General features: G+C 35.5%; 1 protein-coding gene across 2 annotated transcripts in view; it reads left to right on the top strand.

Moving 5' to 3' along the window:
* The window catches only part of LOC150104494 (WD repeat and SOCS box-containing protein 1-like), a 143633-nt gene that overhangs the window by 45937 nt on the left and 71266 nt on the right, over window positions 1–26430 (top strand). For both annotated transcript variants that reach the window (XM_090395184.1, XM_090395185.1), the window contains one exon: window positions 8403–8635. In XM_090395184.1, coding sequence (XP_090251310.1) covers window positions 8403–8635 — 233 coding nt within the window. The remainder of the gene's footprint in view (window positions 1–8402; window positions 8636–26430) is intronic.

Raw genomic sequence — 26430 nt, 5'->3', positions numbered from 1 at the left:
TTCTGTAACAAGTCACATAAGTCTCCCATTCGGCATTGTTGTAATGCCAGAGTACAAGGATATGAATGGCTGAAGGAAGGACTTTCTTCCAGAGATGAAACTTGGATGAGATATATGTTTCTTCCTATCCAAACTCTGGTTTTTCATCCTAAGGGAAAACAGACAAGGCTGTGTGCATGTGTGCACATTCTTATGGCCATAATTTAAAACAATTTAACCCTTGAGAATGTCCTTATTAGATGTTATTGATATTTCCAGAGCATTACATTGCCAAATGGTTATCACAACATATACAAGAAGGCTGTAGCACAGATAACAGTCAATAGTTTAACTTTATTTTGAAAGAAGAGTTGGTAAAATCCAAAATTAAATTGAAAATATTTTGATTATGATATGACTGTGAGTCCAGAACAGCAGACTTAATTATTAGCAAACAGTGTTATTGCCTGGGTTTTCATAGATGTATTTATTAAGAATAACAGTCTCTAAACAACAATACGTCCAATCTATCAGAATGTAGCCAATAAAAATGCAAAATTTTTATGGACTGTTTGCCGACAAAGATTTTATGGTTAAGTAAATGTGCCTTATTGCAGTGCTTCCCAAACTTATGGATACCAAGGCCATCTTTGGAAAAATTAAAATATTTCATGGCCCCCATTGAAAAAAAAAATCATAATTCATTATAATATTTATTGCATTTATATTCAAGACAATTTATATTCAAGAAGATGCTTTATCTAATAGACTAAAATCCAGAAGACCTGCCATAAAAACCACTCGTAATCTTTTTAACCAGAATTGACAGTATGGTGAGTAGGTGGGATGCACTGTGCTCCCAGCAGTATCACCTGAAGTTCGTAATTACATAAACATCTTCCAAAAACCATCTGGATTTGACCTGTCCGAGAATATATGGATGACGGTTAACAGGATTCGTACAGGCCACTGTGTATGTGGAGACTTACTTTCAAAGTGGGGTAAGATACCAAATCTTTTGTCCCTGTGGAGCCAAGACCCAAACCATTCGCCATGTAGTACAGGAATGTCACTTGACAGCATGTCCAGGTGACTTTAAGGATATCTTTGACCTATCCCCAGAGGTGATCAACTGGATTAAAAACCTAAATGTTAAAATATGATTAATCCTCTGTCTGATGTTTGTCATAAATTTCATGTTTGTATTTGCCTGAATGTAGATGTTTTACTTTTTTTTATTTATGCCATATGATAAATATATTCAAGATTTTGTGTTTGTAATCTTTTTTGTGCTTTTATCAATACCTTTGAAATGAAACTTATATGAATAAGCATATATTTACTAATATTCATTAAGTGCCCAAATACACAAGAAGCAAAATTTGTGAACCAACACCAATGTGTGATTTGTTTTCCATTAAAATATAAAAAAGAACAAAAAATAAATAATAAACAATAAAAATTAAATACATTTCTTTTAAGATTAAAAAAAAATACTTAGTCTCTTAAAACCTTTTTAATTTGTTTTCATTATTTCACTGCCCCCCAAGGGGACCATGGCCCACAGTTTGGGAAGCGCTGCCTTAGTACAACTGCGAGAGTAAATGTCATAGGACACACATTTTAGACAATACTGTGCTTTATGCTCTTGTTTCCTTAGGGCCTGTAACAACAGATGAGCCTATTATGCATTACTTTTATTGGCACAAATTAGAAAATTTGCACTTTCAGTGGACAAACTAAAATCGGTCGTTTGAAGATTTAAAAAAAAAAGTTGTTTCTAGTGATTCATATTACTGAATTACATTATCTAGGAATTACTATGCTGATGGAAGAGCCAAAAGAACACAAAAGTGTTATGAATCTGTAACATTGATGACAGATCACTAGCATGCATGCCAGGTTTTGGAATGTGACATAAATAAACATGCGGCATATTTTATAGCAACTCTTTTTATTTGATTTTTATTGCTATTTTATTAAATTTTATCCTTATTTTATTTTTTTTTAAATTTCATATGTACCTCAGAAATGGAACAATGAAGATTGACCATTAATTAATTTTTAAGAACACTAAATAACTTGGGTTTCTGTGTATAAATTCAGTGTTTATCATATCATATCATATATCATCGCTATGGTTATTTTTTTCATGTTATTAATATAGTATGGTATGTAACAATTTTATTTTTTAAATATCTTATCCTAAAAATAAGTAATTTAAAAATTAATATCTAAAAGATAGGTAACATGCATATCCTGGCACATGAAAAATTTTTGAACTGATCTACCATCACTGATCTAGAGCATTCTTTGTTGAAATGCACTTGGTCTGTTGATGCCTGTTGACCATTGCCTAGCCTTGCTATCTTACATTAACTTTGTTGCAAATAATTGCACGCTGCAATTATTTCACTCACTTTGTCTAGCTACTTCCACTAAGCTTACTATCATAATAAGCATAATGTAGATTAGTTGTAGAAACATAAATGATGTTCCTCAATATCATTGATTTCGTGCTACTGAAACATTGGAATAAAATTTCGGTTCAGTGTTGTAGTGATGATAGAGAGTTGTACAGTAGATATCCTCCCGCTATGAGTCTATGGACTCCTTGGAGGTGTCATGAATAATAATAATAATAATAATAAATAATTTATGACTAGTAGTGTCTTATTATGCTGTTATGTCAGTTACCCCCCCCCCCCCAAAAAAAAGAAAATCATGCCACCAGAAAAGTATCACACATGTATACATTTTCTTCTTTGTGAATGGTTTTTGTTAATTTATCTATGGTTATTTAATCCTTAAAAAAAGAAAACAAATAATATGAGATCATGCAATACAATAATTTACTTATACTGACTGGTTTCACAGGTGTTGGGATCTGCTTCCCCATGATAATTATTATATAAAAGGTACTTAATGCTTTGTATATTTAACCTCTTTTAACTACATCTTTCAAGAAAAGCCTACGAGCATCATATTTGATACAACTGACAATATTGCTCTTAGTATCTCATCTCTGCTAATTTAAACTGTTTTATAAATGTGGACTGCATTTGTTCTTATCATACTTTGGTGAACATATCATTTCTGATACTTCACTTCTAGGTGTAACTGTTATTGAAATATACAGCATTTTGGTTTGCTGCCAAATATTATATTTCTCTCTCTCTCTCTGAATTATGTGGTATACTAAACAATATTTGTGTGCTCTTCACATCTCTGATATGTTTCTCCATTGGGTTTTCCAGAACAGCCTGTCTATAAACCCTATATAACAAATTTTGCAAGCACAGTATATCTGGTAAATTTCAGGCTTTTTTAATAACAGATGAAGTAGTTTGGTGCTTGTAGAATGGATAAAATGGATACAGTACTTTGTTTAGAAGAGTAAAGGCAAGTTTTATGTTTGTTGTTTGAAGATATTGAGTATTCTTTCAGTTAGGTTTTGTAAGTAAAGTGTAAGTTTCTTTTAACTACAGAACCTCTGTAGTTAAAAGAAATTTTTTGACAGTTGGATAACTTTTGGATGCTAATTGTAGGTGGTAATAATAAGTTTTCACATATTAACTGTTTGTTTAATTTGGTTATCCTATATTCGAAGTGTTGGTGTTTCTTATCTCCTGATTATGGCTTATACTATGTCTTCTCTCAGGATGCTGAAATTTTTTATTTTTTCCATTAGTTGTGGTAATGTGCCATTTACAGTAGCATTGGATGAGTATAATACCCAGTGAAAAAAGCTTAGATAGCAATGATAAGGTTTATCTGTGTGCAACTGATAATATAATAAAACATATATATATATATATATATATATATATATAGCTGTTTCTATGTACAGTAGCAAACAAATGAATCCAAACTCTCACATTTTAAAGAAAAATTTTAATTTTGCAAGAAAATAAGTACAAAAATTAAATTCTAACTTTCCTTAATAATTTATATGTGCTCTTCTGTTCCTAATAAGTTCATTAATTCGCTTAGGCGTGGACTCTGCCAACATAGAACAAATTTTTCTTATTTCTGCATCTGGAAACCATACTTTTATAATGATGGTATTAAGTTATCCTTTGTATCACAATTTAATTTTCCAAGTCTCTTTTTCACCGTGGCCTACAAATTTTCTATTGGGTTAATGTCAGGAGAGTTACCTGGCCACTGAAGCAGTTGGATGTTATGATTTTTGAGGAACTCTTTCACTTTTTTTGAAGTGTGACATGGAGCAAGATCCTGTTGGAAGATGAGTTTTGTCTTTCTGGACCTGTGGGACTACTCTTTTTTTCCAATATTTTTATGTATTGGTCATTTTTCATCATACTGTTAACCAGCACAAGTGATCCTGGACCGTCATGGGTAAAACAACCAAGAGTATATTTAGCTAGGTGTTTAGGAGCTTGTTGAAGGTGAGTGGGAGAAGTCTTCTCAAGTGCTCATTTGTGAACCTAGGGCACTTTCTTTACTTGGACAAAGAATATGACCTTTCTTCCACTTCTCAAGTTCAATCTTTATACCCTTTTGCCCACTAGAGCTTCTCTTTCTGCATAGCCTTCGTCAACAGTGGTTTCTTTTTTCTTCCAACAATCGATGGACTGTCATGACAGAAACATTAATCCTACTAGCTGCCAAGTCTCTATTTAAGAGTACAGCAGACAATCTTAGATTCATTTTGCTTTTTTTAACTAGTAAACGACCTTGAGTAAGTGTAGTTTATTTTCTCTCAAGAGAAAATAAACTACACTTCCTACACTCAAGAGAAAATAAACTAAACTAAAGAGAAAAGGTACGTGTCTCCCTAAACCTCTTTAAAATCGCATTAACAGTAACCAAACTCATTGGCAATTTGTCTTTGAGTCATGGATATGTGCTGAGAAAGAGTACATATTTTTGAATGCTTTCTTGGAGATGTATCCATTTTATAGCAGAACGGAATGAATAAAACAATGTGAATGTCAACTTGTTTACCTTATTAAAAATGCACAATGCTATTAATAAACATCATAGAGACTGTTAAAACACACAGCACTCAATCAAAATAATGAACTAAAACCAAAATTGTGAACTGAAACAAAAACCAAAAACAGTGAAAATTCAGCTTGTTGAGATTAATTTCTTCACTACTGTAATATTGATCAAGAATGTTTTTATTTGTATTGATTTTGAATTCCAGAAGGCTTCGGCAAAAACTTGGTTGTATGTGCTTTTTTTATAGCATCATGGAGTCTGATTTTTTCATTATTTATATAGTGTGAATGTTGGATTTTTGCATGATCTGTCTTTACTGAAGATGTTTTGCTCCTCTTCCTGATTTGGGAAGAACAGCCAAACTATGATTTGTTCTGCTGTTCAGGGACTAGCCTTTCCATTAATATAGTCAGCTCTCACTATAGTGGACAGCTCACCATGGTGAATTGCATTTAACATGACATTTATGTTATGGAGGCTTTGGCTGGGACTGGAACTGTTTTGGTAATTTATTATGGTGAGTGAATAATTTGCTGCAGCTGTACTTGTTATACTGATTAACTGTTTTAAGCAAATCATATATCATGTGTTCAGTAAAATTCCTCTAGTAGTTACTGCAGCTCTCCATTCATCTGGTATGAATGGAATATCAGAAATATATTATTAGATTGTTTTTAACAGTCTGATAATGTATTTCTGTTGATACATGAAACATGCAATTTTTTAGGTATTATTTCTGGGAAAATTCCCATGTTACTCCTCTTAAAAACTATTATTTTTATGGCTATTATAGCCTGTTTTTGTTTAGGAGTGTCCCTTATTTTAAATACATTGGCTTTTTTACTGAAGAAAATATTTTTAGGGCATTATAAGTGTATTTTAAAGGAAATTATAGAGAATAATTGAGGAAGAAAATTTTGTACATACCTTGTTTAGATGCTAGGATGACTTCTTTCTCCATATTTCTGCTGTTATGCTGTTAAAAAGGATGGGGGAGAAACGTGGAGAGAGTGATAGATGCATGGCGGGAAAAATAATTTTGAAAACCCGGGTTTTTCTAAAATAATATATATATATATATATTATTATACTTAAGGACACTATTTTTGGGGAAGGAGAAGGGATTTTATGGAAAAACTGGGGCAGGGGAGAGTGTTAATGGGGTGCGAGCCATTTCGGTCGTGTGACCATCATCAGAACATTTTCGGAATGAGTGTAGGGTTATGTCACGACCACATGTTGTATCTGCCAAAAAAGGGCATTTGTTGTCACTTATTGGTTGGAGGCATGACCTGATATGTAAGTTGTGAAGTTTCCAGCAATCAGAAATTAGGTAGAGTTGGTGGACGTTGATTGAGTTTTTGTCACATTTTATGGCTATTGTTTTGGATATTCTAAGCATTGTTTCGTTGTCTTGTTTGTCTATTATTATGGCCTTGTCGATTTGCAGGATATGTTTCAGTGCAAGGGCGTGAGCTGCTATTTCTGTTTTCCCTGTACTCTATATTCTATTTTTCTTTTTTGATGTTATGTTGTTTTTTTGTGTTTAAATGTTCCGGAATAGGGATGTTACAGTCACAGAAGTGATCTTGTAGTCTAGTCCATGGTAGAGCCTGTGCAGATGATGTCACAGTCTTTTTGACAAGGAAATTTGTAGACTACGTTGTGGTGTTCAAATATTTCTATGTGAGTGAGCGATTTAGTGGGTTTTAGGAGAGTTACTAATTTTTGGTTCGTGGTGAATACTAACTTATAGGCCGTGTGTTTGAAAATGTATTTGTAGGCTTTGTATGTGTTTTGGATGTATGGCAGTTTGATGACCATATGTGTTGGGAAGTCAGTTTTGGTTGTATTGTTGTTATTATGACGGGTTTTTGCTGTTCTCTTTGCGTAATTGATTAGTTGTGTGGGATAGTTGCAATTTTTAAAAATCCGTGTTAAATTCTTTAATTCCGTGTTAAGATAATTACGGTTAGTTGAGAATTTGTAAGCATTTATAAATTGTGATGGGATGACTGATTTTTTAATGGAATATGGGTGGTACGAACTGTGAAATGGAGGTAGTTTCCGATATGTGTGGGTTTATGGTATATTTTCATGGCTATTTTGTTGTTAGTTCTGATTAATGTCTGGTTTAAGAAATTGATGGATTTGTTCCGTTCAGTTTCCATGGTGAATTTTAGCAGTGATGTGTGTGTGTGTGTGGGTGGGTTTACCAATGCATAGAATATCATCCAGTGTCTGCCATAAAAGGTGATGCCGGGGGGGGGGGGGGTCGTAGGAGTGATTCTATGTGTGCCAGGAATTATTCTGCTAGTTGGCCACTGATGTTTTGGCCCATAAGGAGACCGAAAGAAGTTGGCTGATATTGTGAGTTTGATCAGGTTAATGATGTCATTAGGTGTTAATTTTGTGCGTGTGTGCAGGGTGTGGTCCACTGTGAGTAGTGCGTGTGTGTACGATGTCTAATGTTCTGGGGACATCCACGTTAGTGTATAATGAAGTTGCATCCAATGAGGTGAGGACATCATCTCGGGATGAAGTAATGTTATTTATTTTCTGGAATAGGTCGTCCGTATTTTTAATCATAGAGTTAGATGTTGTAAGTAATGGTTTGATGAGTTTGGCAACGAATTTTGATAAGGGTACTGTGGTGGTGTTCTTGTAGGAGACTATAGGCCGAATCGGGTAACTGTCTTTGTGGGTTTTGATGTTCCCGAAATATAAGGGGTTGTGTTTTTCATTGTGGTTTTGTCTATCTTGTTTTGACTTTTTAAGGTGTGTAGGGTGCTGTTGATTTGTTTTATGAGGTCGGGGGTGGGATCATTTTGGATTTTTTGGTAGATGTGTTGGTCGTATAAGACAATCGTTATTTTGTTGTGGTAATTGGTTTTGTTGATGATGACTAGAGTATCCCCTTTGTCTGCTTTTGTGATTATTATATCCGGGTTCATTCTTAAAGATAATAGGTCTTTTTGTAAGTTGGGAGTAATGTTGGGTTTCACTATTATTTTGCTATTTATAATGTTGTTTATTTTCTGAAATATAGTATCTCTGTTTGGGTCATTTTCAAGTTTCTCTTGGACTTCGATAATGATGTCTTTTCTCTGTATGTATTTTGGGGATACAGCAAAATTTAGTCCTTTGTGCAGGATGGTGATTTCGTTGGGTGTGAGAGTATGATGTGATAGATTTATGATGGAGTTGTCTTGTGTGGGTCACGAATTGGTGGTGGTGTCCGAAGGAATGGGAGCTGTGTCTACATCTAAACAAGATATGTACAAAATTTTCTTCCTCAATTATTCTGCTATAATTTCCTTTAAAATACACTTATAATGCCCTAAAAATATTTTCTTCAGTAAAAAAGCCAATGTATTTAAAATAAGGGACACTCCTAAACACAAACAGGCTATAATAGCCATAAAAATAATGCAATTTTTTGATTTTCTTAGGTAAACTAATGCTTGAATTGATGGATCATAAAGATATGGTAACAGATGTGTCTTTTGCTCCTGATGGAAGTTTGATTTTAGCATCAGCCAGCTATGATGGAACATTAAAAGTGTGGGACCTAAATGATGATGGGAACATGTTTAAAACTTTGAAGATGAACAACCGGCCAATATATGCATGTTCATGGTCACGTGATGGCAAAATGATGGTTTCAGTTGGCATGTGTAAAGTGGTAAGTGATTGTTGGTGCATTGTAATATATAATCAGTTTTCATTGTCAGCACTTCATAAAATAAGCAAGCTGGTTTCATACTTTATCTAAGTGTGAGCAAACAGTTTGCATGTGAAGTAACTTTGCGGCTGGGCTACTTCTATATAGAGGCAAATGACTTCACTTCACTTGCCTTAGTATCCCATAATGCATAGCACATATCCTTACAGACACGTATAATGCTCTGTAATTTCATTTGCTGCATTTACCTCTTTCCTAACTGATAATCCTGCTGCCCTTTCTGGCCACCCCACCTATCACTAAAAATTAATTTCTTACAATCTAATTACCCAAATTGTGAGATTGTCCTCCTAATGTCCATAACACAAATTAGTTTCCAACTCCAACTTCACAGATCAAACTAGAAGGGAAGCTGAGTCATTTGCCATCAGTCATGACCCAACACAAATTGTCAGTCTATCAGCAAAAATACCAGACAATCCTCTTCATTCTACCAGCATTCTTGACCTTTCTTAATCAGCATCAAATCTTCTGGTCCCTTTCTAAGACTATTGGGCATGGCATCATGCCCAACTTTTGCCCTTCCTCCAAGAATGCTATGGATGTCTGCTCTCCCCCTTGGGGAGAGCAAACATCAATCTAAGACCACAATCTTAACAGTTCATTCTCCTCCCCAGCCAATCTCATCCTCGTATCCATGACACTATTATTGTGCCAAAAGGGATGACCTCCAGAATTTTTATGCCACTTTTCCATGGTGAGATTACTGCTTTTGCTCTCCTGATTCAGACACCTGCAGTGAACTGATAATCAAAATAATCCTTACTGGAGTGAGAACCTTCATTCCTCACTCCACTGCAAACCCCCAACCTATATCCAAGCCCTGGTTCTCAGAAGAAATGTGCGACTACTGTCCATGATAAAAATGCAGCTCATGTTTAGTGGCTTAAATTGAAAACTTTAGCTTCTCATTCAGCTTGCACATAAGCCAGAAATGTGTAAAGAAAAAGTTATGAATGATTCCAAAGCAGACTTCATAAAAATGAAATAAACTTGCCTTCTGGTCCCTTTCTAAGATTTTTGGGCATGGCATAACTTATGTCCTTCCCTGTTGCCACCTCTCCTGCATTCTTATGGCACAATGGTAACCACACCCAAAGAAAAGACAGACCTCTTGGCATCGGTTTTTTTTCCCCTCTAACTCCTGCCTGGTCGACCAAAACAAAATCACCTTCCATACTAACACAACTGCCCACTACATGCTTCCTCTGAAGTTTGGCCAAAAGAACATCAGAAAAAAAAAAATAATAATAATTTTTTTTCTGATGTCCTCATTAATCTTGATACTAATAATGCTCCTGATCCAGATGGCATTTCTCCATCTGTGCTCCAGAATTGACACCCATCCCGTATCACCTCTATAAACTATCATATTCACTGCCATCTTCCCAGCAAGTGCCTACATCAGCCTGTACCCAAAAAAGGGAGACAAAAATCAGTCATCTAACTGTCAACCCATTGCTCTCATCTCAGTACTTTCAAAAGTGATGGATAAGGTTAGCGATTACTTATATGGATTCTGCCATTCTCGTTCTACATCTGACTTCCTAGCTGTTTTTGCCCAACTTTGGATGCAAGCCATGGAATTATTTGGAAAAACTCATGTTATTGCTCTTGATATTTTAAAGGCATTTGATCGTTCCTGTTTGGCACTGAGGCCTCTTGAATAAACTGCCATCTTCTTATGGCCTCCCTTCTACACTCTGTGATTAGATTGCCAGTTTCCTCACTAGTCATTCATTATATGTCATGATGGATGCCTTCCTCTCATCAGATTTCCCCATCAATGCTGGTGTTTCCCAGGGTTCTGTGCTCTAACTCATCCTCTTCCTCCTTTACATCAGTGACAGCACTCTTCATTCCTCTTCCTCATTTGATAAACCTTGCAGTACACTAATATTAGATGCCTTAAGATCTTCCATAACCAGTGAGTTGAACACTGACCTCCTCAACACCCTCAAATGGGGTGAAGACAACTTCATAAATTTCAATGCCAAAAAAACTCAAGCTTGACTTGCCTTATTACTCACAAGAAAAATTCTACCTCGTCCCCTCTCATTTTTGATAATGTTCCAGTTTCCTTTCAATATCAAATTTCTCTTCTTGGACTGACTGTCACTTCCAGTTTATCCTGTCACAAACATATTACATATCCTCCTTAGCCTCTAAAGAGCTTGGTATTTTCTACCGTTCTAAACATTACCTCTTTCTCTCAACTCTTAATACTGTTCCCACATTTGGGGTGGAGTACCCAAGACCTCATTAAGAATTCTTGATGATATTGTTAAATTGTGATAGATAAAATTCCTAAGAGAATTTATTCTTTCATAATTTAACAAGCAAAGACCCTATAATAGAAAATTTGCTTGCATCTAAGAGTGTAAATTACATATATGTGAACAATATTAGGATATATTAAACAAAAAGATAATAATTGTGATTATATTGATTATAACAAGCCTCTGAAGTCTGGTCTGGCGAGCACAGTATTGACTCTACTCATAGTGTCCAGTGGGATAAAGCAGTTCTCCTCCATAGATGCAGATTCAAATATGAACGCTTATTCAAAGAAAGTTGTGAAACTATCTTACACCAACCGAATTTAAATAGAAATGACTGTATGTCTCTCTCAAAGATCTGGGAGACTTTTATCTTATGTAAAAAACCATTTATCTTAATAGATTAAATTTGTTATTTCTATTATTTCCTAGCATGCGGTAGCAATTGTATTTTAATAGGTGATCCACTGAATGTTTGCCTGTATTCCATTACTGTTATTACAGACACTGAAGATGTACTATTATTTTTAGTACGAAATATCTGTCCTTTTACTAATTAAAGATTTCACTGTGGTTTTTACGTGTTACTTTTTTATTTAATTATGTAGAAAGATTACTTAAGCTAGTTAAATATTGGCGGTGAAATTCTAGGGAAAAAGAACGCTAATGTATGATTAAAGCAGTATACCATTCCTGGGAATTAGATAGACAAAGATTAGATGCATGACTCACAATTTTTAATGATAAATATAGCGTAATCCAAGGCCAAGAGCACAGGATTAAAGGAAGTTGCCGTGATCATATCGTGTGCACATGGCACATGATGAGTAGGCAGAAAAGAAGAAATCCTCTACCGAGAGATATCGCGTTGAGCGCTGTCGAGGGGAGATTACGGAAAGTGCCGATAGAGTGTGGAGATATGAAACAGTTAGGAACCCCACACGAGGCTTTTTCCTGGTTGTTTTGGTGTGTGGACTTCGGAGTGGAGGAATGGCTCCAGAGCGTGAGGTGAAATCTCTGCCCTGATGCCCGGCAGAAGGAAATGGAAAATACCGTATATCCACGGGAAAGGTTATTCGTCGCAAGGGCCAAGGTGAATCACATTACTCCGGAAGAAAAGGGTAGTCTGCGAAGAGGCCTCAGAATCTAGGTAAAAAGGCAACACGTGCGAAAGAGTGACTTTGCCCCAAGAATCCTGTTGAAAAGAAGGCATGACCGACTGAAACGAATGGGCCTGCAGGTGATCGAGGAATCCCAGATACTAACCCCAACCCAAAGAAATCGATTTGAGGATTGTCCAAGGATGAGTTAAGAGAGGAACAAGCACAAAAGATAACTATAATACGGTATCATGAAATTTTATTGTTAAATAGTGTAAATGAATGATTTGTGAATCAAGATCTAAGGACTTAACAAAAATAAAATTTAGGACTGTAGCAAATTATAAGTTGTGAAAGTAGACAAGTGTAATTTAATGAGTGATAACCTTAGGATGTTTACTAGGTTTTAATTAAGAGTGTTATGAGGATTTTATGTGTGAAGTAATATAGAACAGCTCTATTGTTAATCCTATGTGAGTTATGAGAATTTATTGTTCATATTTGATAATTATGATAGCACATAAATTTGCAGTTTAGAAATGATCTTTCCCAGACTTCCATGAGCTGTATATATGTTAGTATGGTAAATAAATCTTTTGCTTACTCTGATTCAGTTGTTTGCTAGTACTATCCAATGCACCACTTGCTAAATATGCGAACCTATTTGAGTAGTGTGTCTAAAAACTATTTGAGTAGTGTGTCTACAGTCACAATTGCACGGTTGTTAGTCACTGAGGTACAGCTGGGTATTTACTTCTTGTTTAAGATTTTCTCCTTTAAACTAATTGTCCTAAGTGGCACAGCGACAACAAATAAATGTCTTAGGATTTTATGAGAAGAAGAACCTCAGAAGCTTTGTTACGTTTGGATTTTGGCTCTACCCCAGGGCAATTCCCTTTGTACTTAGATAGTACCACGTGACACCAAGGGACGAATAAACGTAGAGAGCGTAGATATCAAAAGTTATTAAGAAAAGGTGACACAACAATATTCAGATTAGGGCAATCCATTTAATAGATGACCCTTCCCTCACAGACTCCCTTCTGTCACTTTATCGTATGTTCTCTATTTCAACACTGTACCTTATCTATAGGATTCTGTGTGGTGGCTGGGGAATAAGAATAGCCCCACTATAGCCCATGCATGTCGTATGAGGTGACTAAAATGGGTACCCAGTGCCTGGGGGTATAGCTGGGTCACCCTGTCACCAGGGGTCATAAATACAGAGGCCTGGTCCTCCAGGTTGGGGATTGGACATGGAGCTGAAGACCTCATCCTGAAAAAAAACTTGTTACAAAATTGAAAGAAATAACTGCTTGATGGACTAAATATTGAAAAAGGATTTGAAAATTGGATCATGGAACGTACTTTCTCTTTACCGATCTGCAGCTCTAAAAATACTGCTGGAGCAATTGGATAAATACAGAATACTTGTTATATGGCTATATAAGAAATGAGATGGTCCGGAAAGGGGATTATAGAAAAGAAAAATCACATTATTTTTTATGGCTGCCAAAAGAAAGATCACATGTTTGCAGGGCCGCACCAACTCGAGGGTGCAAGGGGTGCACTGCACCCAGGCGGCAACATTGATAGGGTGGTATTTTAATAGCTAATATCTAATTAGGATTATACAATGCAGTATTAGGGGTGGCCGATAAAAGTTTGCACCCAGGTGGCAAATACCCTTGGCATGCCCCTGCATGTTTGGAACAGGTTTCATTGTAAACAAGAAGATAAAACATGTTATCATGGACTTCAAAGCAAACTCACCTCAAACGTCTAGGTTATGAATTAAAGGACAGTTTTTTAACTACAGTTCTATCTGTGTACATGCTCCAACTGAAGAAAAGAATGATGCTGAAAAAGAGGTGTTTTATGATGAATTAGATAAGATCTATGAGGAACGTCCAAAGAGGGATGTAAAAATTATTATAGATGATTTAAATGGCAAGATAGACAAAGCGAATAGACACAGGCCAACCATTGTGAAATATAGTTTACATAATGAGACTAATGATAATGGGACTAGATTGATCAGTTTTGCTTCTTCAAGAAATATGGCTATTGGTAATACAGTGTTTATGGATGGGGAATATGACGCTCAGATTCCATTTGTCTGGAATTGTTCAAAATCTGGATTGATTAATCCAGATTTTGATGATAAGTTGACACAGCTGTTTGAAGTATTCTGTACCTGCACTTTTAATTAATTCTGCTGGTATATATGTCTATTCCTGGTGCCATATTGTTCTTAAGTTTTTTAATAGCTGCCTCCACTTCTGCATCTGTTGGTACTGGTTCAACGTCTTCTAGATCTTGGCTCTCTTCCGTATCATCTAATTGACCAGATATATTTGAATTCAATAATTCATCAAAATGCTCTGCCCATCTTCCTAGTGTCATTTCATTCCCACTCAAAATTATACCCTTTTTATCCCTGCATAATGTTGTTCTAGGTTGGAAATCATTCCAACTACTATTTAACTTTTGATAGAAAGATCTGCTTTCATTCATACTTTTGGGGTGTTCCAATTCCTTAAGCTTATACTCATAGTATTTCTTCTTTCTATTTTTATGCACTCTTTTTTCTTCTTTTCTAGCCAAACAATACTCCTCCACAGCTTTACGAGTGTGGTTCCTTTGCTGAATTTGTTTATTTATGTCTCATTTTTTAATACAGTCACACGTTCACATTCTGCATCAAACCAATGGTTATACTTAACTCTACTGACTTCTCCTAATATTATGTCTGCTGTAGTCACTATGACATTCCAATCTTCATTAACACTTTCATCAATGGTTAGACCAGACAGGTTTTCACTGATTCTCTCACCATATTTCGCTTTAACTTCTAATTCCTTCAATCTTTCCATATTAAACTTTCTAGCATGGGACCCATATATCTTCCTTGCATTAGAGATTCTGCTTTCAGTCTTTGATATAATCAAATAGTGATCGGAATCAATATTTGCTCCTCTGTGGGTTATAACATCCATCAAATTGGATAGGTGTCTTGCATCTATTAAAAGATGATCGATTTGGTTAAAGGTGTCTCCATCAGGAGACACCCAGGTCATTTTATGATTATATAATGATATCTTCTAACTATAGAGGAATTAATTTAATATGTACAACTTATAAAATTTTCTCTAAGATTCTATTTAAGAGACTTTAACCCTATGTAGAGAATGTTATCGGTGATTAACAGTGTGGATTCCATCAAGGAAGTTATGCAAATGATCAAATTAATGAATTTGGAATTGAAACACACCACCTTTTCATAGATTTTAGAGCCACATATAATAGCATAGATAGATCTTACTTATTCATTGCAATGGAGGAACTACAGATTCCACAAAAACTTATTGCTTTAGTTAAAGCTACAATGAGAAATACTCATTGTCAGATGAAAATCCAGAACACGTTGAATCAGACAACATGGATAACTTGCTTATTGTTTAACATAGCACTTAAAAAGGTTTTCATAGAGGGGCACTATTTTCTACAAGTCAGTACAAATTATGGCATATGCAGATAATATTGATATTATAGGAAGGACAGGAAAAGCAGTGGAAGAAACTTGCATCAGAAAAGGCAGCAAAGAAGATGAATTTGCACATTAATCAAGAAAAAACAGAGTATATGTCAGTAACTAGAAAGATTTGTGATAATAATCCTTCAGATTCAAATTGGTTCCTATATAAATTTGAAATTGTGCATCGTTTTATATACTTGGGCATAGATAGATCTAACTTTTTTTTTATAGAAGTTAACTGTAAAAGTGATATCAGTACTGAGATTCAGAGATATATTCTTTCTGCAAATAGATGCTTTTGTGAACTTAGGAAACACCTAAAGTCACATCTGATCTCACAAGATTGCTAGGTCTGTTTGAAAGAAGAGTTCTCAGATATATTTTTGTAGCAGTACAAGAGAATGGTGTGTGGAGGAAAAGATATAACCATGAACTATACAGATTATTTAATGAGCCAGACATTATTAAGTACATAAAAATAAATAGATTAAGTTGGGCTGGACACATTATATGCATGGATAGTAATAGAATAGTTAAGAAGATGTTTAATGCTAAGCCGGAAGGAAAAAGAAAAATTGGAAGACCTAAATTAAGATGGAGTAATGCAGGATATTAAGGTTTTAGGAGTCAAAAATTGGAGGAGTTTGGCATTAAATAAGGAAGGCCAGAGTCCACGTAGGGCTGTCGAACCAAAGATGATGATGACCTTTTCTATAGGTACTTTTCGTGGGCATTGCTCCTCTGAACACACCAAACTAACCTCTCATCACTTTCCTTCATTCCATCCACCTCTATTCTTTGGTACAATCACCCCCATATGTTTTTCTCTGCTTAGTACAACCTTCCACTCTACATTTTTTCTTCTTAATCACTTGCCCATGAGTGGCACTATACTGTTATAGGTCTTGGGTGTGGATCATCATTTAAAAAATAAAAAACTGCTGAACAACCAAAGAGGATGCTAGCATTCCATTCACAAATTGCAGGGAGAGTGATAATTACATCTTATTTTGGTTAGAAAGCCTCTGTGCCAGACACAATCAAATGCCGTGGAAATATCAAGAGAAGCAGCATGAGTTTCTTCCAACATATTCATGAGCAGTGTCCATAAGGATGGATTCCCCATGTAATGAAAAAGCTGACCATTAATGACCTTCGTTACTTTGAGAATATTCAGGTAAGACAATGGCACTTTTATTTCCATTTTAAGGAATAGGAAGAATAATTATGAGTAGATCATTATTTTTATCATTGTTCATTCTATCCCATTTTTAGGGATAGAATGAACAATGAACAGGGATGCACAATATGCATCCTCTTCCTGTCAAGTCAACTCTGCCTTCTCATGGCATGGCCTGTTTCCACAAAAGGGGCTTTTGCATTTGCAGCCATTCCTGCTGCAAAAAGATATCTTCCTAGTTGGTGGAAATGCCAGCTAGACTACTAGGTGGTAGGTGACCTTCATCACCTGGTGAAACACTATCACCTTGCTTCTTTGGGTCCCTGAAACCAGGAGATTGGTTTGGTTTTTTTTCTATAGGTGATGATGATGCAACGGCCATCAGGATATAACAGTGGTGGGAGCAGTGTTGGGTAGAAGATGCAACCAATTGCTATGGCTAGAGACCAAAATGATTGGTTTGCCATTTGAATAGGATTCAAGTTTCCTGCTTTTAGCCTTTCTCAGAGTCATTTTTTGATAAGTTGATAATTTTTTTGCAACTATTCTGGGCTTTCTTATTAATGGTATAGATGGATGAACTTTTGGTTGTAAGCCAGTTATGGTATGCTCAGTTCTTCTCTTGTACAGCTGTGCCACACCTGTGAGAGAACCAAGGCTCCAATAGAGGATGGGAATTTAGGTTGAAACCTCGAGAATAAATTGTCCATGCTGATAAGAATTATTTCAGTAATACGTTCAGCACATATTGTTTCTGGCCACCTGACCCCAAATCTAATCCACCCAAGAAAATGTAGTGTAGCAGTAGTTGCATAGCTCATCCCACTTGGCTTTCTTGTAATGCCATACGATGCATGAATGTGAGTGATTGTTTCATGGGAGAAGAGATCAGCACAAAATTGTATTCGGAACTACCTAGAGTACAGGTTACATTCGTTGTGTACTCGGATGGATCACTAGTGTGGAAGAGGTCTAAAGTATTTGGAGAGTGGTTGTCTGGTATTCTGATAGGTGTGTACTATTTGTGCAAGGTCATTGGTGGTGGCAAATGACTCAGCCTCTCTACCAGCTTTATCTGTGCAATTAAAGTAGCAGAGTCATTTGTTTTGAATAAGTTGGATTAAAGGATGTCGACTTTTTAGGAAAGGAAAAGTTCAGAATGGTTGGTGGCATTAGAAGAGTGGTAAAGACAGCAAGTGGATTTGATAAAATGGGATAGAAATTTTCAGCCAAAGGTCAAAATTCGGAGATTCAAAGTTGGGCATACTCTTTGACATGCTATGTTACAAACTCCACCTTTGGGCAAAAGGAGTCAATGAGTGTGTAACAGCTGGCCATGGTTGGCCAAGTGGTTAGCTTACCTGCTCTCCAACCAACAGGCTGCAGCTTTGAATCCCACCATGGGCATGGATATTTGTGATTGTCTTTAGATAGGAAATGAATTTCACTGCTTGGTGTGAGACCACTGCCCCATTTATTGGAGACCTATAGTGGCTTGAAAAAGTTCGATGTTTGGTCTCTATAGTAGGATTTCCAGAGTATATAAAAAAAGAAATGAAAAATACAAAAAGAAAAAATGTGTGTGTGTGTGTGTGTGTGTGTGTGTGTGTGTGTGTGTGTGTGTGTGTGTGTGTGTGTGTGTGTGTGTGTGTGTGTGTGTGAAGAACCTGTGTAGCTCAGTGAAAGTGGTGTTTGCACTCCTCAGAAGTATTTTTTTGATCGGTTCCCGAGTTAGACAATTTTTGGCACAGGCAAGCAGGTTTTTTCTCCTGGAAACTTTGTTTTTTCATCCTGTAAACGCAAGAAAATTGACCGTAGAACCCACATTATTTTAGACAAGAATATATCTGATTGGCTACCAGTGGATATTGAACTGTCCACTCAGTCTCCAAAAGTTAGATACGGGTAAAATGGCCTCTTCTACTCCCTATAACGGAATAAAAGGCATTAGCTGATTTTATTTATTTATTTTTATTTTATTTTTTTATGTATATAATTGATGAAAATAGAAAAAACATCCTTAGCCCACCCATGGTACAAAATGTACTATAGATTTCCAAACAACCTTTTGGGTCAGCGTATTATTATTATAAACTGATAATATTATATATTATCAGTTTATTATTATTATATTAAAAATATAATAATAATAAACCTGAGAAAGCTGAGATGAGTAGTGCATGGGGAGGGGGTAAAAATTTGGGTAGAAACCTACACCTTTCCCTTAAAACTGACCTCCTGCCATTAGTCTCATCCAACTCAAGTGTAAGCAACATCAAAACAACAAACTATTCCTTTGCATGAAAGATATCAGATGAATCCTTAATACCTTAGATATGAATAGAGTACAGTATTGCAGATGGAATTCTGATGAATTGCATTCAGAATGTGTGCTCCATCATTCTGTATTGCCTGTATGCATTTTAAATGTGAGAATTACATACTTCTCTGGCTGCCATCTTTTCGATAGAATGGGCCATAAACCTATATTTAACCCATGTAAAAAAATGATAAAAGTCAGCCTCTCATCCTGTTGCCCTCATCAGTAGTTCTTTTGAAAACAATGGAGAAGTTCATCAACAACCAACTTTTTTACTACTTTTTTTTTTTTTTATGTAATTCCCACCCATGAAAGGTTGTAAACCTAAACCTAGTGCCATGGGATAAGGATTCTTTTCCGTTTTTATTAATTTTATATATTTTTTGTATTTTTAGTTTATTTTTAAATAATCCAAACACCCTCCTCTCAAGACCAAACATGGAACTTCTTCAAGCCACATTAAGCTTATACTAATGTTGTGAAGAATATAAGATTGGTGTTCTTGTATTTTATTCTTTTTTCTATCGAGCATCCGGTTTTTCCAAAGTAAGAGAGAAATATAGCAGTCACATGGAACTTGGTATTAGAACACCAGGAAGAGACATAGTTGAGCGTTTATCTTTAGATGAGGAGGAATTAGGTAGATATTTTATTAATAGGAATGGAAGTAGAGTATATTAGAGTATAGATCATATTTCTTCAAAATTCTTGAAATTAGTTCTGAAATTCCTCAGATATATGGGATTGGAACTCGACGTATTGATTCCTTGTTGTTTTGGTTTGGCTTGTAGGAGTCGAACAGATATTGTGTAGTCCTTTTGGAGAAGCCATTTAATTTCATATATTGTTTGATAGTAAGAACTTTCTACTGTCAAAAGTTCTTTCTGTGAATGATGGGGATTTGAAGAATTAGTTCTAGCTCGTCAAATTAAACATTTTATGATTCCTGTCTTTTGAGAAGGATGATGAGCAGATTGTACGAGAATGTAACGTCCAGTAAAAGTGGGTTTTCTGTAAACAGATGTTGGTAAATTACTTGATGGTGAGCACATGAGAAGAATATCTAAAAAGAGTAATTTGTTGTCTTTTTCAATTTCCATGGTGAACGTGATACGAGGTGTAAAGTATTGATTTTTGCTAAAAAGGAAGGTAAAGAATCTCTGTTGTGAGGCCACACTGCAAAAATGTCTTATATATATATATATATATATATATATATATATCTAACCCAAAATGAAGGTTGAGGATATATATAGACGAAAAAAGGGTGTCTTCAAAATGCTCCAAATAAAAGTTGGCTAGAGCAGGGGAAAGTGGACTTCCCATGGCAGTTCTTTCTACTTGGTTGTAGAATTTGTTTTGACACAAGAAATATCCGGAGTGCGTTATGAATCTGAATAATTTTATGATATCTTATGGGAATATGTCATAAGTAAGTGTAAATTCTCTTTGAGAGGTACATTTGTGATTAGAGATTCTACATCGAAGATCATAAGATCAGTATGTTGTAAGGAGACATTTTTTAATTTGTTTAAGAAATCAAAAATATACTTTTCTTGTGCTAATGTGTAGATAATTCTTAATTAACAGACAATGTACTGGCCTCGTAGCTTTAATTGATTCAATCATAACTCCAGTAAGTAACTTGTATACTACTAATTTTCTCTCACTAACGTTCGGTATTATCAGTAGTTTTTCTGATAATACTACATTCATTCCTCTTCTTCATATCACAAAGTTTGATATGGTTATTATTGGTTATTTAATATCATCATCAAATTCCTGACATGTACCCTCAAGGGGTGTACAGGATATGATAGTACTACATGAAAAATTTACATCATTACTAACTTCCTATCTACAATTTTTCTCCAAATCAGTCTGTTACTTGTCAAGACTCCAATAATATCATTATCAGATCTTATATTTCTGTCGTCTAAGGCACATTATACTGTATCAATCCACCTATACCTTGGTCTTCCTCTGGGTCGTTTTCCTGCCAACCTGGCAGAGAACACTTGTTTTGCTAATCTTTCCTTGCCATTTTTCTGTTTAAGTGACCATACCACCTGAGATTAGCTCTGCAAATGCATTCCTGGATGCCGACAATGTCAAGTTCTTTCCTAATATCCTCGTTTTTAATATGATCTTGCCATTGATGCCATCTGTTCACATCTTTAATCTTTCTCAGGATGCTCATATCTGCGGTCTCTAGTCTTTGGTCAAGTGTTTTACTTCTGACCCAGCTCTCAGATCCATAAGTTAAAACTGGTTTGAACACTGTCTTGTATACAGCTAATTTAGTGTTCCAAACTAATTTCTCTCTTATTCCATATAAATTTATTCAATTGACTTCCAACCAGCTTTGTTGATTCTGTTGTTTATTTCCATATTTAATTTACCATCTTCAGTAAAAATCGTGCCTAAGTAGCTGAAATGTTTTACTTGTTCCACAGGTTCCCCATTCACAACACAATTGACATTTTCAACAATTCTACCTATTTTCATTGTCTTTGTCTTTTTAATGCTGGCCTTCATACCATATCTATTACAACAGTTATTCAATTTAGTCAGGGAATCTTTTGGACTTGTAGCGTATTTATTTAAAAGTATAACATCGTCCGCATAAAGCAGAGAGCTGACATTAACATCTCTAATTCTGATATCGTATTTAATACCATTTTCCTTCATAATGTGATCCATATAGATAATGAATAACAGAGGGGATAATGTACATCCTTGTCTCACACCAGATTTAACATTAAACCATCTTCCTGTACTTCCTTCAATTCTAACTGCTGACTTACAACTCAAATACAGACTAAGTATTGCTTGATATAATGCCCCATTGAAACCATATAACTGTAGCGTATTGAATAGCTTCTCTCTTGGCACCTTGTCATATGCCTTTTCCAGATCGACAAAACTTAAATACAGATCTTTGTTATATTCCCATGCTTTCTCAACTATTTGTCGTAAAGTGAAGATCTGATCCTGACACCCTCTATTTGGCCTGAATCCAGTTTGTTCTTCATTAAGCTTTTCTTCCACAATTCTTCTCAACCATTTCTCAAGTATGCTTGCAAGATCAATAGGGAAATACCCCTATAATTCTCGCATTCAGTTTTTTTCCCTTTTTATATATGGGTACTATTAGAGCTCTACTCCAATCATCAGGAATTCGTTCCTCTGTCCAGGCTTTCTGAACTATGCAGTGCAACCACTGTAAGACTTTTATACCACCATATTTCAGGCATTTCTGATCGAATATCATCTACTCCTGCTGCCTTTCCACATTTCAAGCCTTTGATGGCTTTTTATACTTCAAGTATGGATATGTATTCCTGACTGTATGACTGTTGAGTGTTTTTTACCACTGTACTATCACTCCTTGTTTCATTTAGCAGTTTTTTGAAGTAATTACTCCATACTTCAAGGATATCTTTTTCTCCTGTTTTCATGTCACCTTTTATCATCTCTAACTCCTTTTACAGTACTCTTCCCTCCATTCCTAAGCTTCTTCAACAACCTCCAGAATATTTTGCCACCTTCTTGATATTTATTTTCTATATTCTTGCCAAAGTCCTCCCATGACTTTTGTTTAGCTAGTTTTACACAGTGTTTAGTTTTCTTACATTTGTCTCTGTATTCTCTAAGAGCACAAGCTGACTTATTTGCCAGGAACTTTTGATATCCTTTCTTCTTTTCCTTCACTGCCTCTTTAACTTCCCGTGTCCACCAATGAGTTCTAATTTTTCTATCCTTGCAGACAACTTCACCACATGCCTCTCTGGCTGAATCAGTCAGAGTTTTCTTCAAGGCTTGCCACTGAATCTCCAATGTTTGGTTCCTGTTCTCAAACTCTTTCATTTTTTTCTTCAATAATCTTTTTGTATTTTAGTCTACAGTTCACATCCGAGAGCTGCTCAACTTTTATTCGCTTTAAAACTTTCTTACATGTTATTCTTTTCAATATGAAATTCAGTTTTATCCTGCTCAAGACTAAATAGTGATCGCTTCCAATTTCAAATCCTCTGTACACTCTGGTGTCCTGCACCAGGGAAAAAACATCTCTATCAACAATAACATAGTCAATGAGACTTTTCTTATTCCTTGCCTTTTCTCTCCATGTGAATTTGTGCACATTTTATTTTGGAACATGGTGTTAGTAATAACCAGTCCATGTCCTGAGCAGAAATCCAACAGGTATTTGCCATTATTATTGGCTTTTCTCCAAATTTTCCCAAAATATTTTTATATGTCTGACAATCATTTCCTACTCTGCTATTTAGATCCCCAACAAGGACAAACTTTTTCTTTTTCATTGTGTAAGTTGCTTTTTCTAAAGCATCAAAAAATTCCTCTACTTATACCTTAGAAGAACCTTCTGTGGCACGATAGCCACAAATAAGTCTCATTGTCTAATTCCCCATTCTGATATTTGCCCAAATCACTCTACTTGAGACTGCCTGCCATTCAAGAAGATTAGCCTCGTATTTTGTGTTGAATACTATGGCTACTCCTTCTTTTCCTTGATTGTCATTTCCTGATTATAACATTTTGTATTTATTATTCAGAAAGATCTGACCAGTTTTTGTCTTTTTTGTTTCAGTCACCCTTATTATGTCGATCTGGTACTTATCTAATTCCTCATCTAGCTCCATCTCTTTGCCATTCAGGCTTCTTATGTTGATAGTACTGATCTTTAACTCTGGTGATGTTGAGTTGGGGTGTGCTTTGAGATTTGTTCCAGTAGCTGAATTTTCACTGTTCGCTCTGGTTCCCTGGCAAAAACAACAGGGGCCCTTGTTTAACTGGGCGATGCCCAACCGGCATGAAATTTTGTCGTTGTACCATCTCATTTTCTATATTGGTTTAAGCCAATAAGAATACAATTTGGTCGGCTAAATCTCAAATTGCCAGCCCATCCTCGTTCATTCAGTATCCAGGTAGATACCTAACAGGGTGCACCACGAGAAGGTGAGCATTGGACATCAGGTCAGAAGCTCTGGTCGGTTCTCCGCATTCCTTTAAAGGCTATGTGGAGGTCTCCTCTCAGTTATGCAGCTTTGTCCCTTAAGCATCCCTTATTTAATATCTTCAATCTTCAAAGTGAACAAATTTTGTGCACTTTGAAGGTTGAAGATATTAAATAACCAATACCTAGAACTCTGATCTCTTTCCATTTTTCATTGGATGAGCACAATTAATGAATTTTATTGCTTCCAAACACAGTTCTATTTTATTTCTTGTGTGATAAACTTTACTTTATTTCCACTTACTTTTCATCATATTCATATTTCACTTTGGCTAGAGCCTCCATAGTTTAGTCAGTGTAGACAAAGCCCTTTGGTCAGAAAGACCTGGGTTTGATTCCCATCTATTACATGAGGAACCTTTATCTGGTCTGTTTCGTCCCTTAGTGCAGGAAAACCTGTTCATGAACACGCGCACACACACACACACACACAGATCTACAGTCATAAAATGCATACTTAATCCCTCATTAGGAGGGCTTAACGAGTCCTAAGGGACAGTGGAGGAACACGGTGACTTATACCTCTTACCTTTCCTATTATATTATATTCATAACTTCCTCTGTCTCCAGGGCACTCTACTTGCCTGTACAACTCCTGATACTATATCCTAAATCTGCTCATCCTTAGAATACTATTTTCACATTTAGGGTAATGTGCAAAAATCTCCCTTAGAATGCTCAGTACTGTTCCATTAGAAGGCAATCTGCTCAAAAGATGACTCTACACCTTCCCATTTCTCTCTCTCACCCACACACTTATTCCATTTATTTCTCATGTTCTCTTTCTGCTTTATACCTTTTTTTATGTGTCTTTTCCTGGGTGCTGCTCTACCACACTGGCCATGTCATTCCTTATTTTTCTGTATGTATGTATAATTATCAGCAATTACTAACATCCATACACAGTTCAGCTTAAAATTCACCCAATCACCTTCTCATTCTCTTCTCATTCTCTATACTTGAAACAGCTTTCCTTTCTCATGCTCTTTCCTGAAGCTCTATGATCTACTATTCATGAACCTGAGTCATTTGTTCTCTTTAACCACTTAGCTACACATGGTACTGTTATCTCCTAAATTTTTTGTGATCTTTTGTGTGAGGATTGATATATTAAAAAAAATAAATGTTCCATTGTGAAATGGTTTATTTCATTCATAAAGTGTTATCGTTGTTGTATGGGAACCTCCATGGAGCCTACATTGTAGGAAGTCCACAATGACCAATCATATGCCTAACATCTTTCTTCTTAATGTAATTTTAAATGTTTTAAATTTAATTTATAACCAAGTGAAAAAACTTCCTACGACTTGCTCTAATCCAGAGTATTTTAATAATAAGATGTTACACTTTTTCACTAATTGTATGGGATATATATGACTTTTGCATTACTTCACCCTTTGTATCTCTTCTAGGTCTGGCTCCCATTTATGAGACCTCAATACAGGTTGAAACCAGTCTGGGTAGTGGTCCTTCCCATAATGTATACACACCTGAAAAAATGTTGCCATTGCATTATGGGATGCTAAGGTAATTAATGTGAAGTCAGCTTCAATATACAAGTAGCCTAGTCGTGAAGAATCTTCACATGCAAACTTTGTTTGCTTACATTTGGATAAAGGATTAAACAAGAATATAATTTTTTTGACATTTTTAATTTAATCTCTGTCCTTAAACTCATTCACTGATAATGCACTCACAACTAGTCTGGTAGCTCAGTCATCATTCTCGATTCTAAAAATCTTCTCCTCACATGGCCATGTTAACCATGATTCTATACAACTTTACAAAAATTATCCTTTTTTTCTCTCTTGTCTTGTCAACATTTTGAAAAATTTCTTTGGCATTTGTTCTTTAAAACTCCTTTAATAACTTATAGACTCTTACAATATCAAACCTCTAGGGACCAGGTGCAAGTTTGCTATTGTGAATTTAGGGTACTACCCCCCCCCCCCACACACACACATTTCATTCCCATTAAACAAGAAATCTCAGGAAATACCACAAAAGAAATTGCACAAAACAGAACAACAACAAAAAAAAAAAAAAAAAAGGTGAATAACACGACAAATCATGGGAGAGAAGAAAATCGTAGGAAACAGAAATGAAAGAAACCATGAAAAATAAAAGAAATCACCAGAAAACATAAAGGAAATAGTGGGAAATTAAACAAATCATGAGAAATAGAACAAAAGAAATCACAGAAAACAGAGCAAAATAATTGGTGAGAAATTATGCAATGACAACAAAATAAAAAGGATGGGTAGAAACTATACATAAAGC

This window comes from Typopeltis vanoorti, chromosome 7, assembly GCF_054136105.1.
Source record: "Typopeltis vanoorti isolate ZY-2024b chromosome 7, IOZ_Tvanoo_1.0, whole genome shotgun sequence".
NCBI classification, from domain to species: Eukaryota; Metazoa; Arthropoda; class Arachnida; order Uropygi; family Thelyphonidae; genus Typopeltis; species Typopeltis vanoorti.
This window is presented reverse-complemented; position numbering and strand designations above follow the sequence as displayed.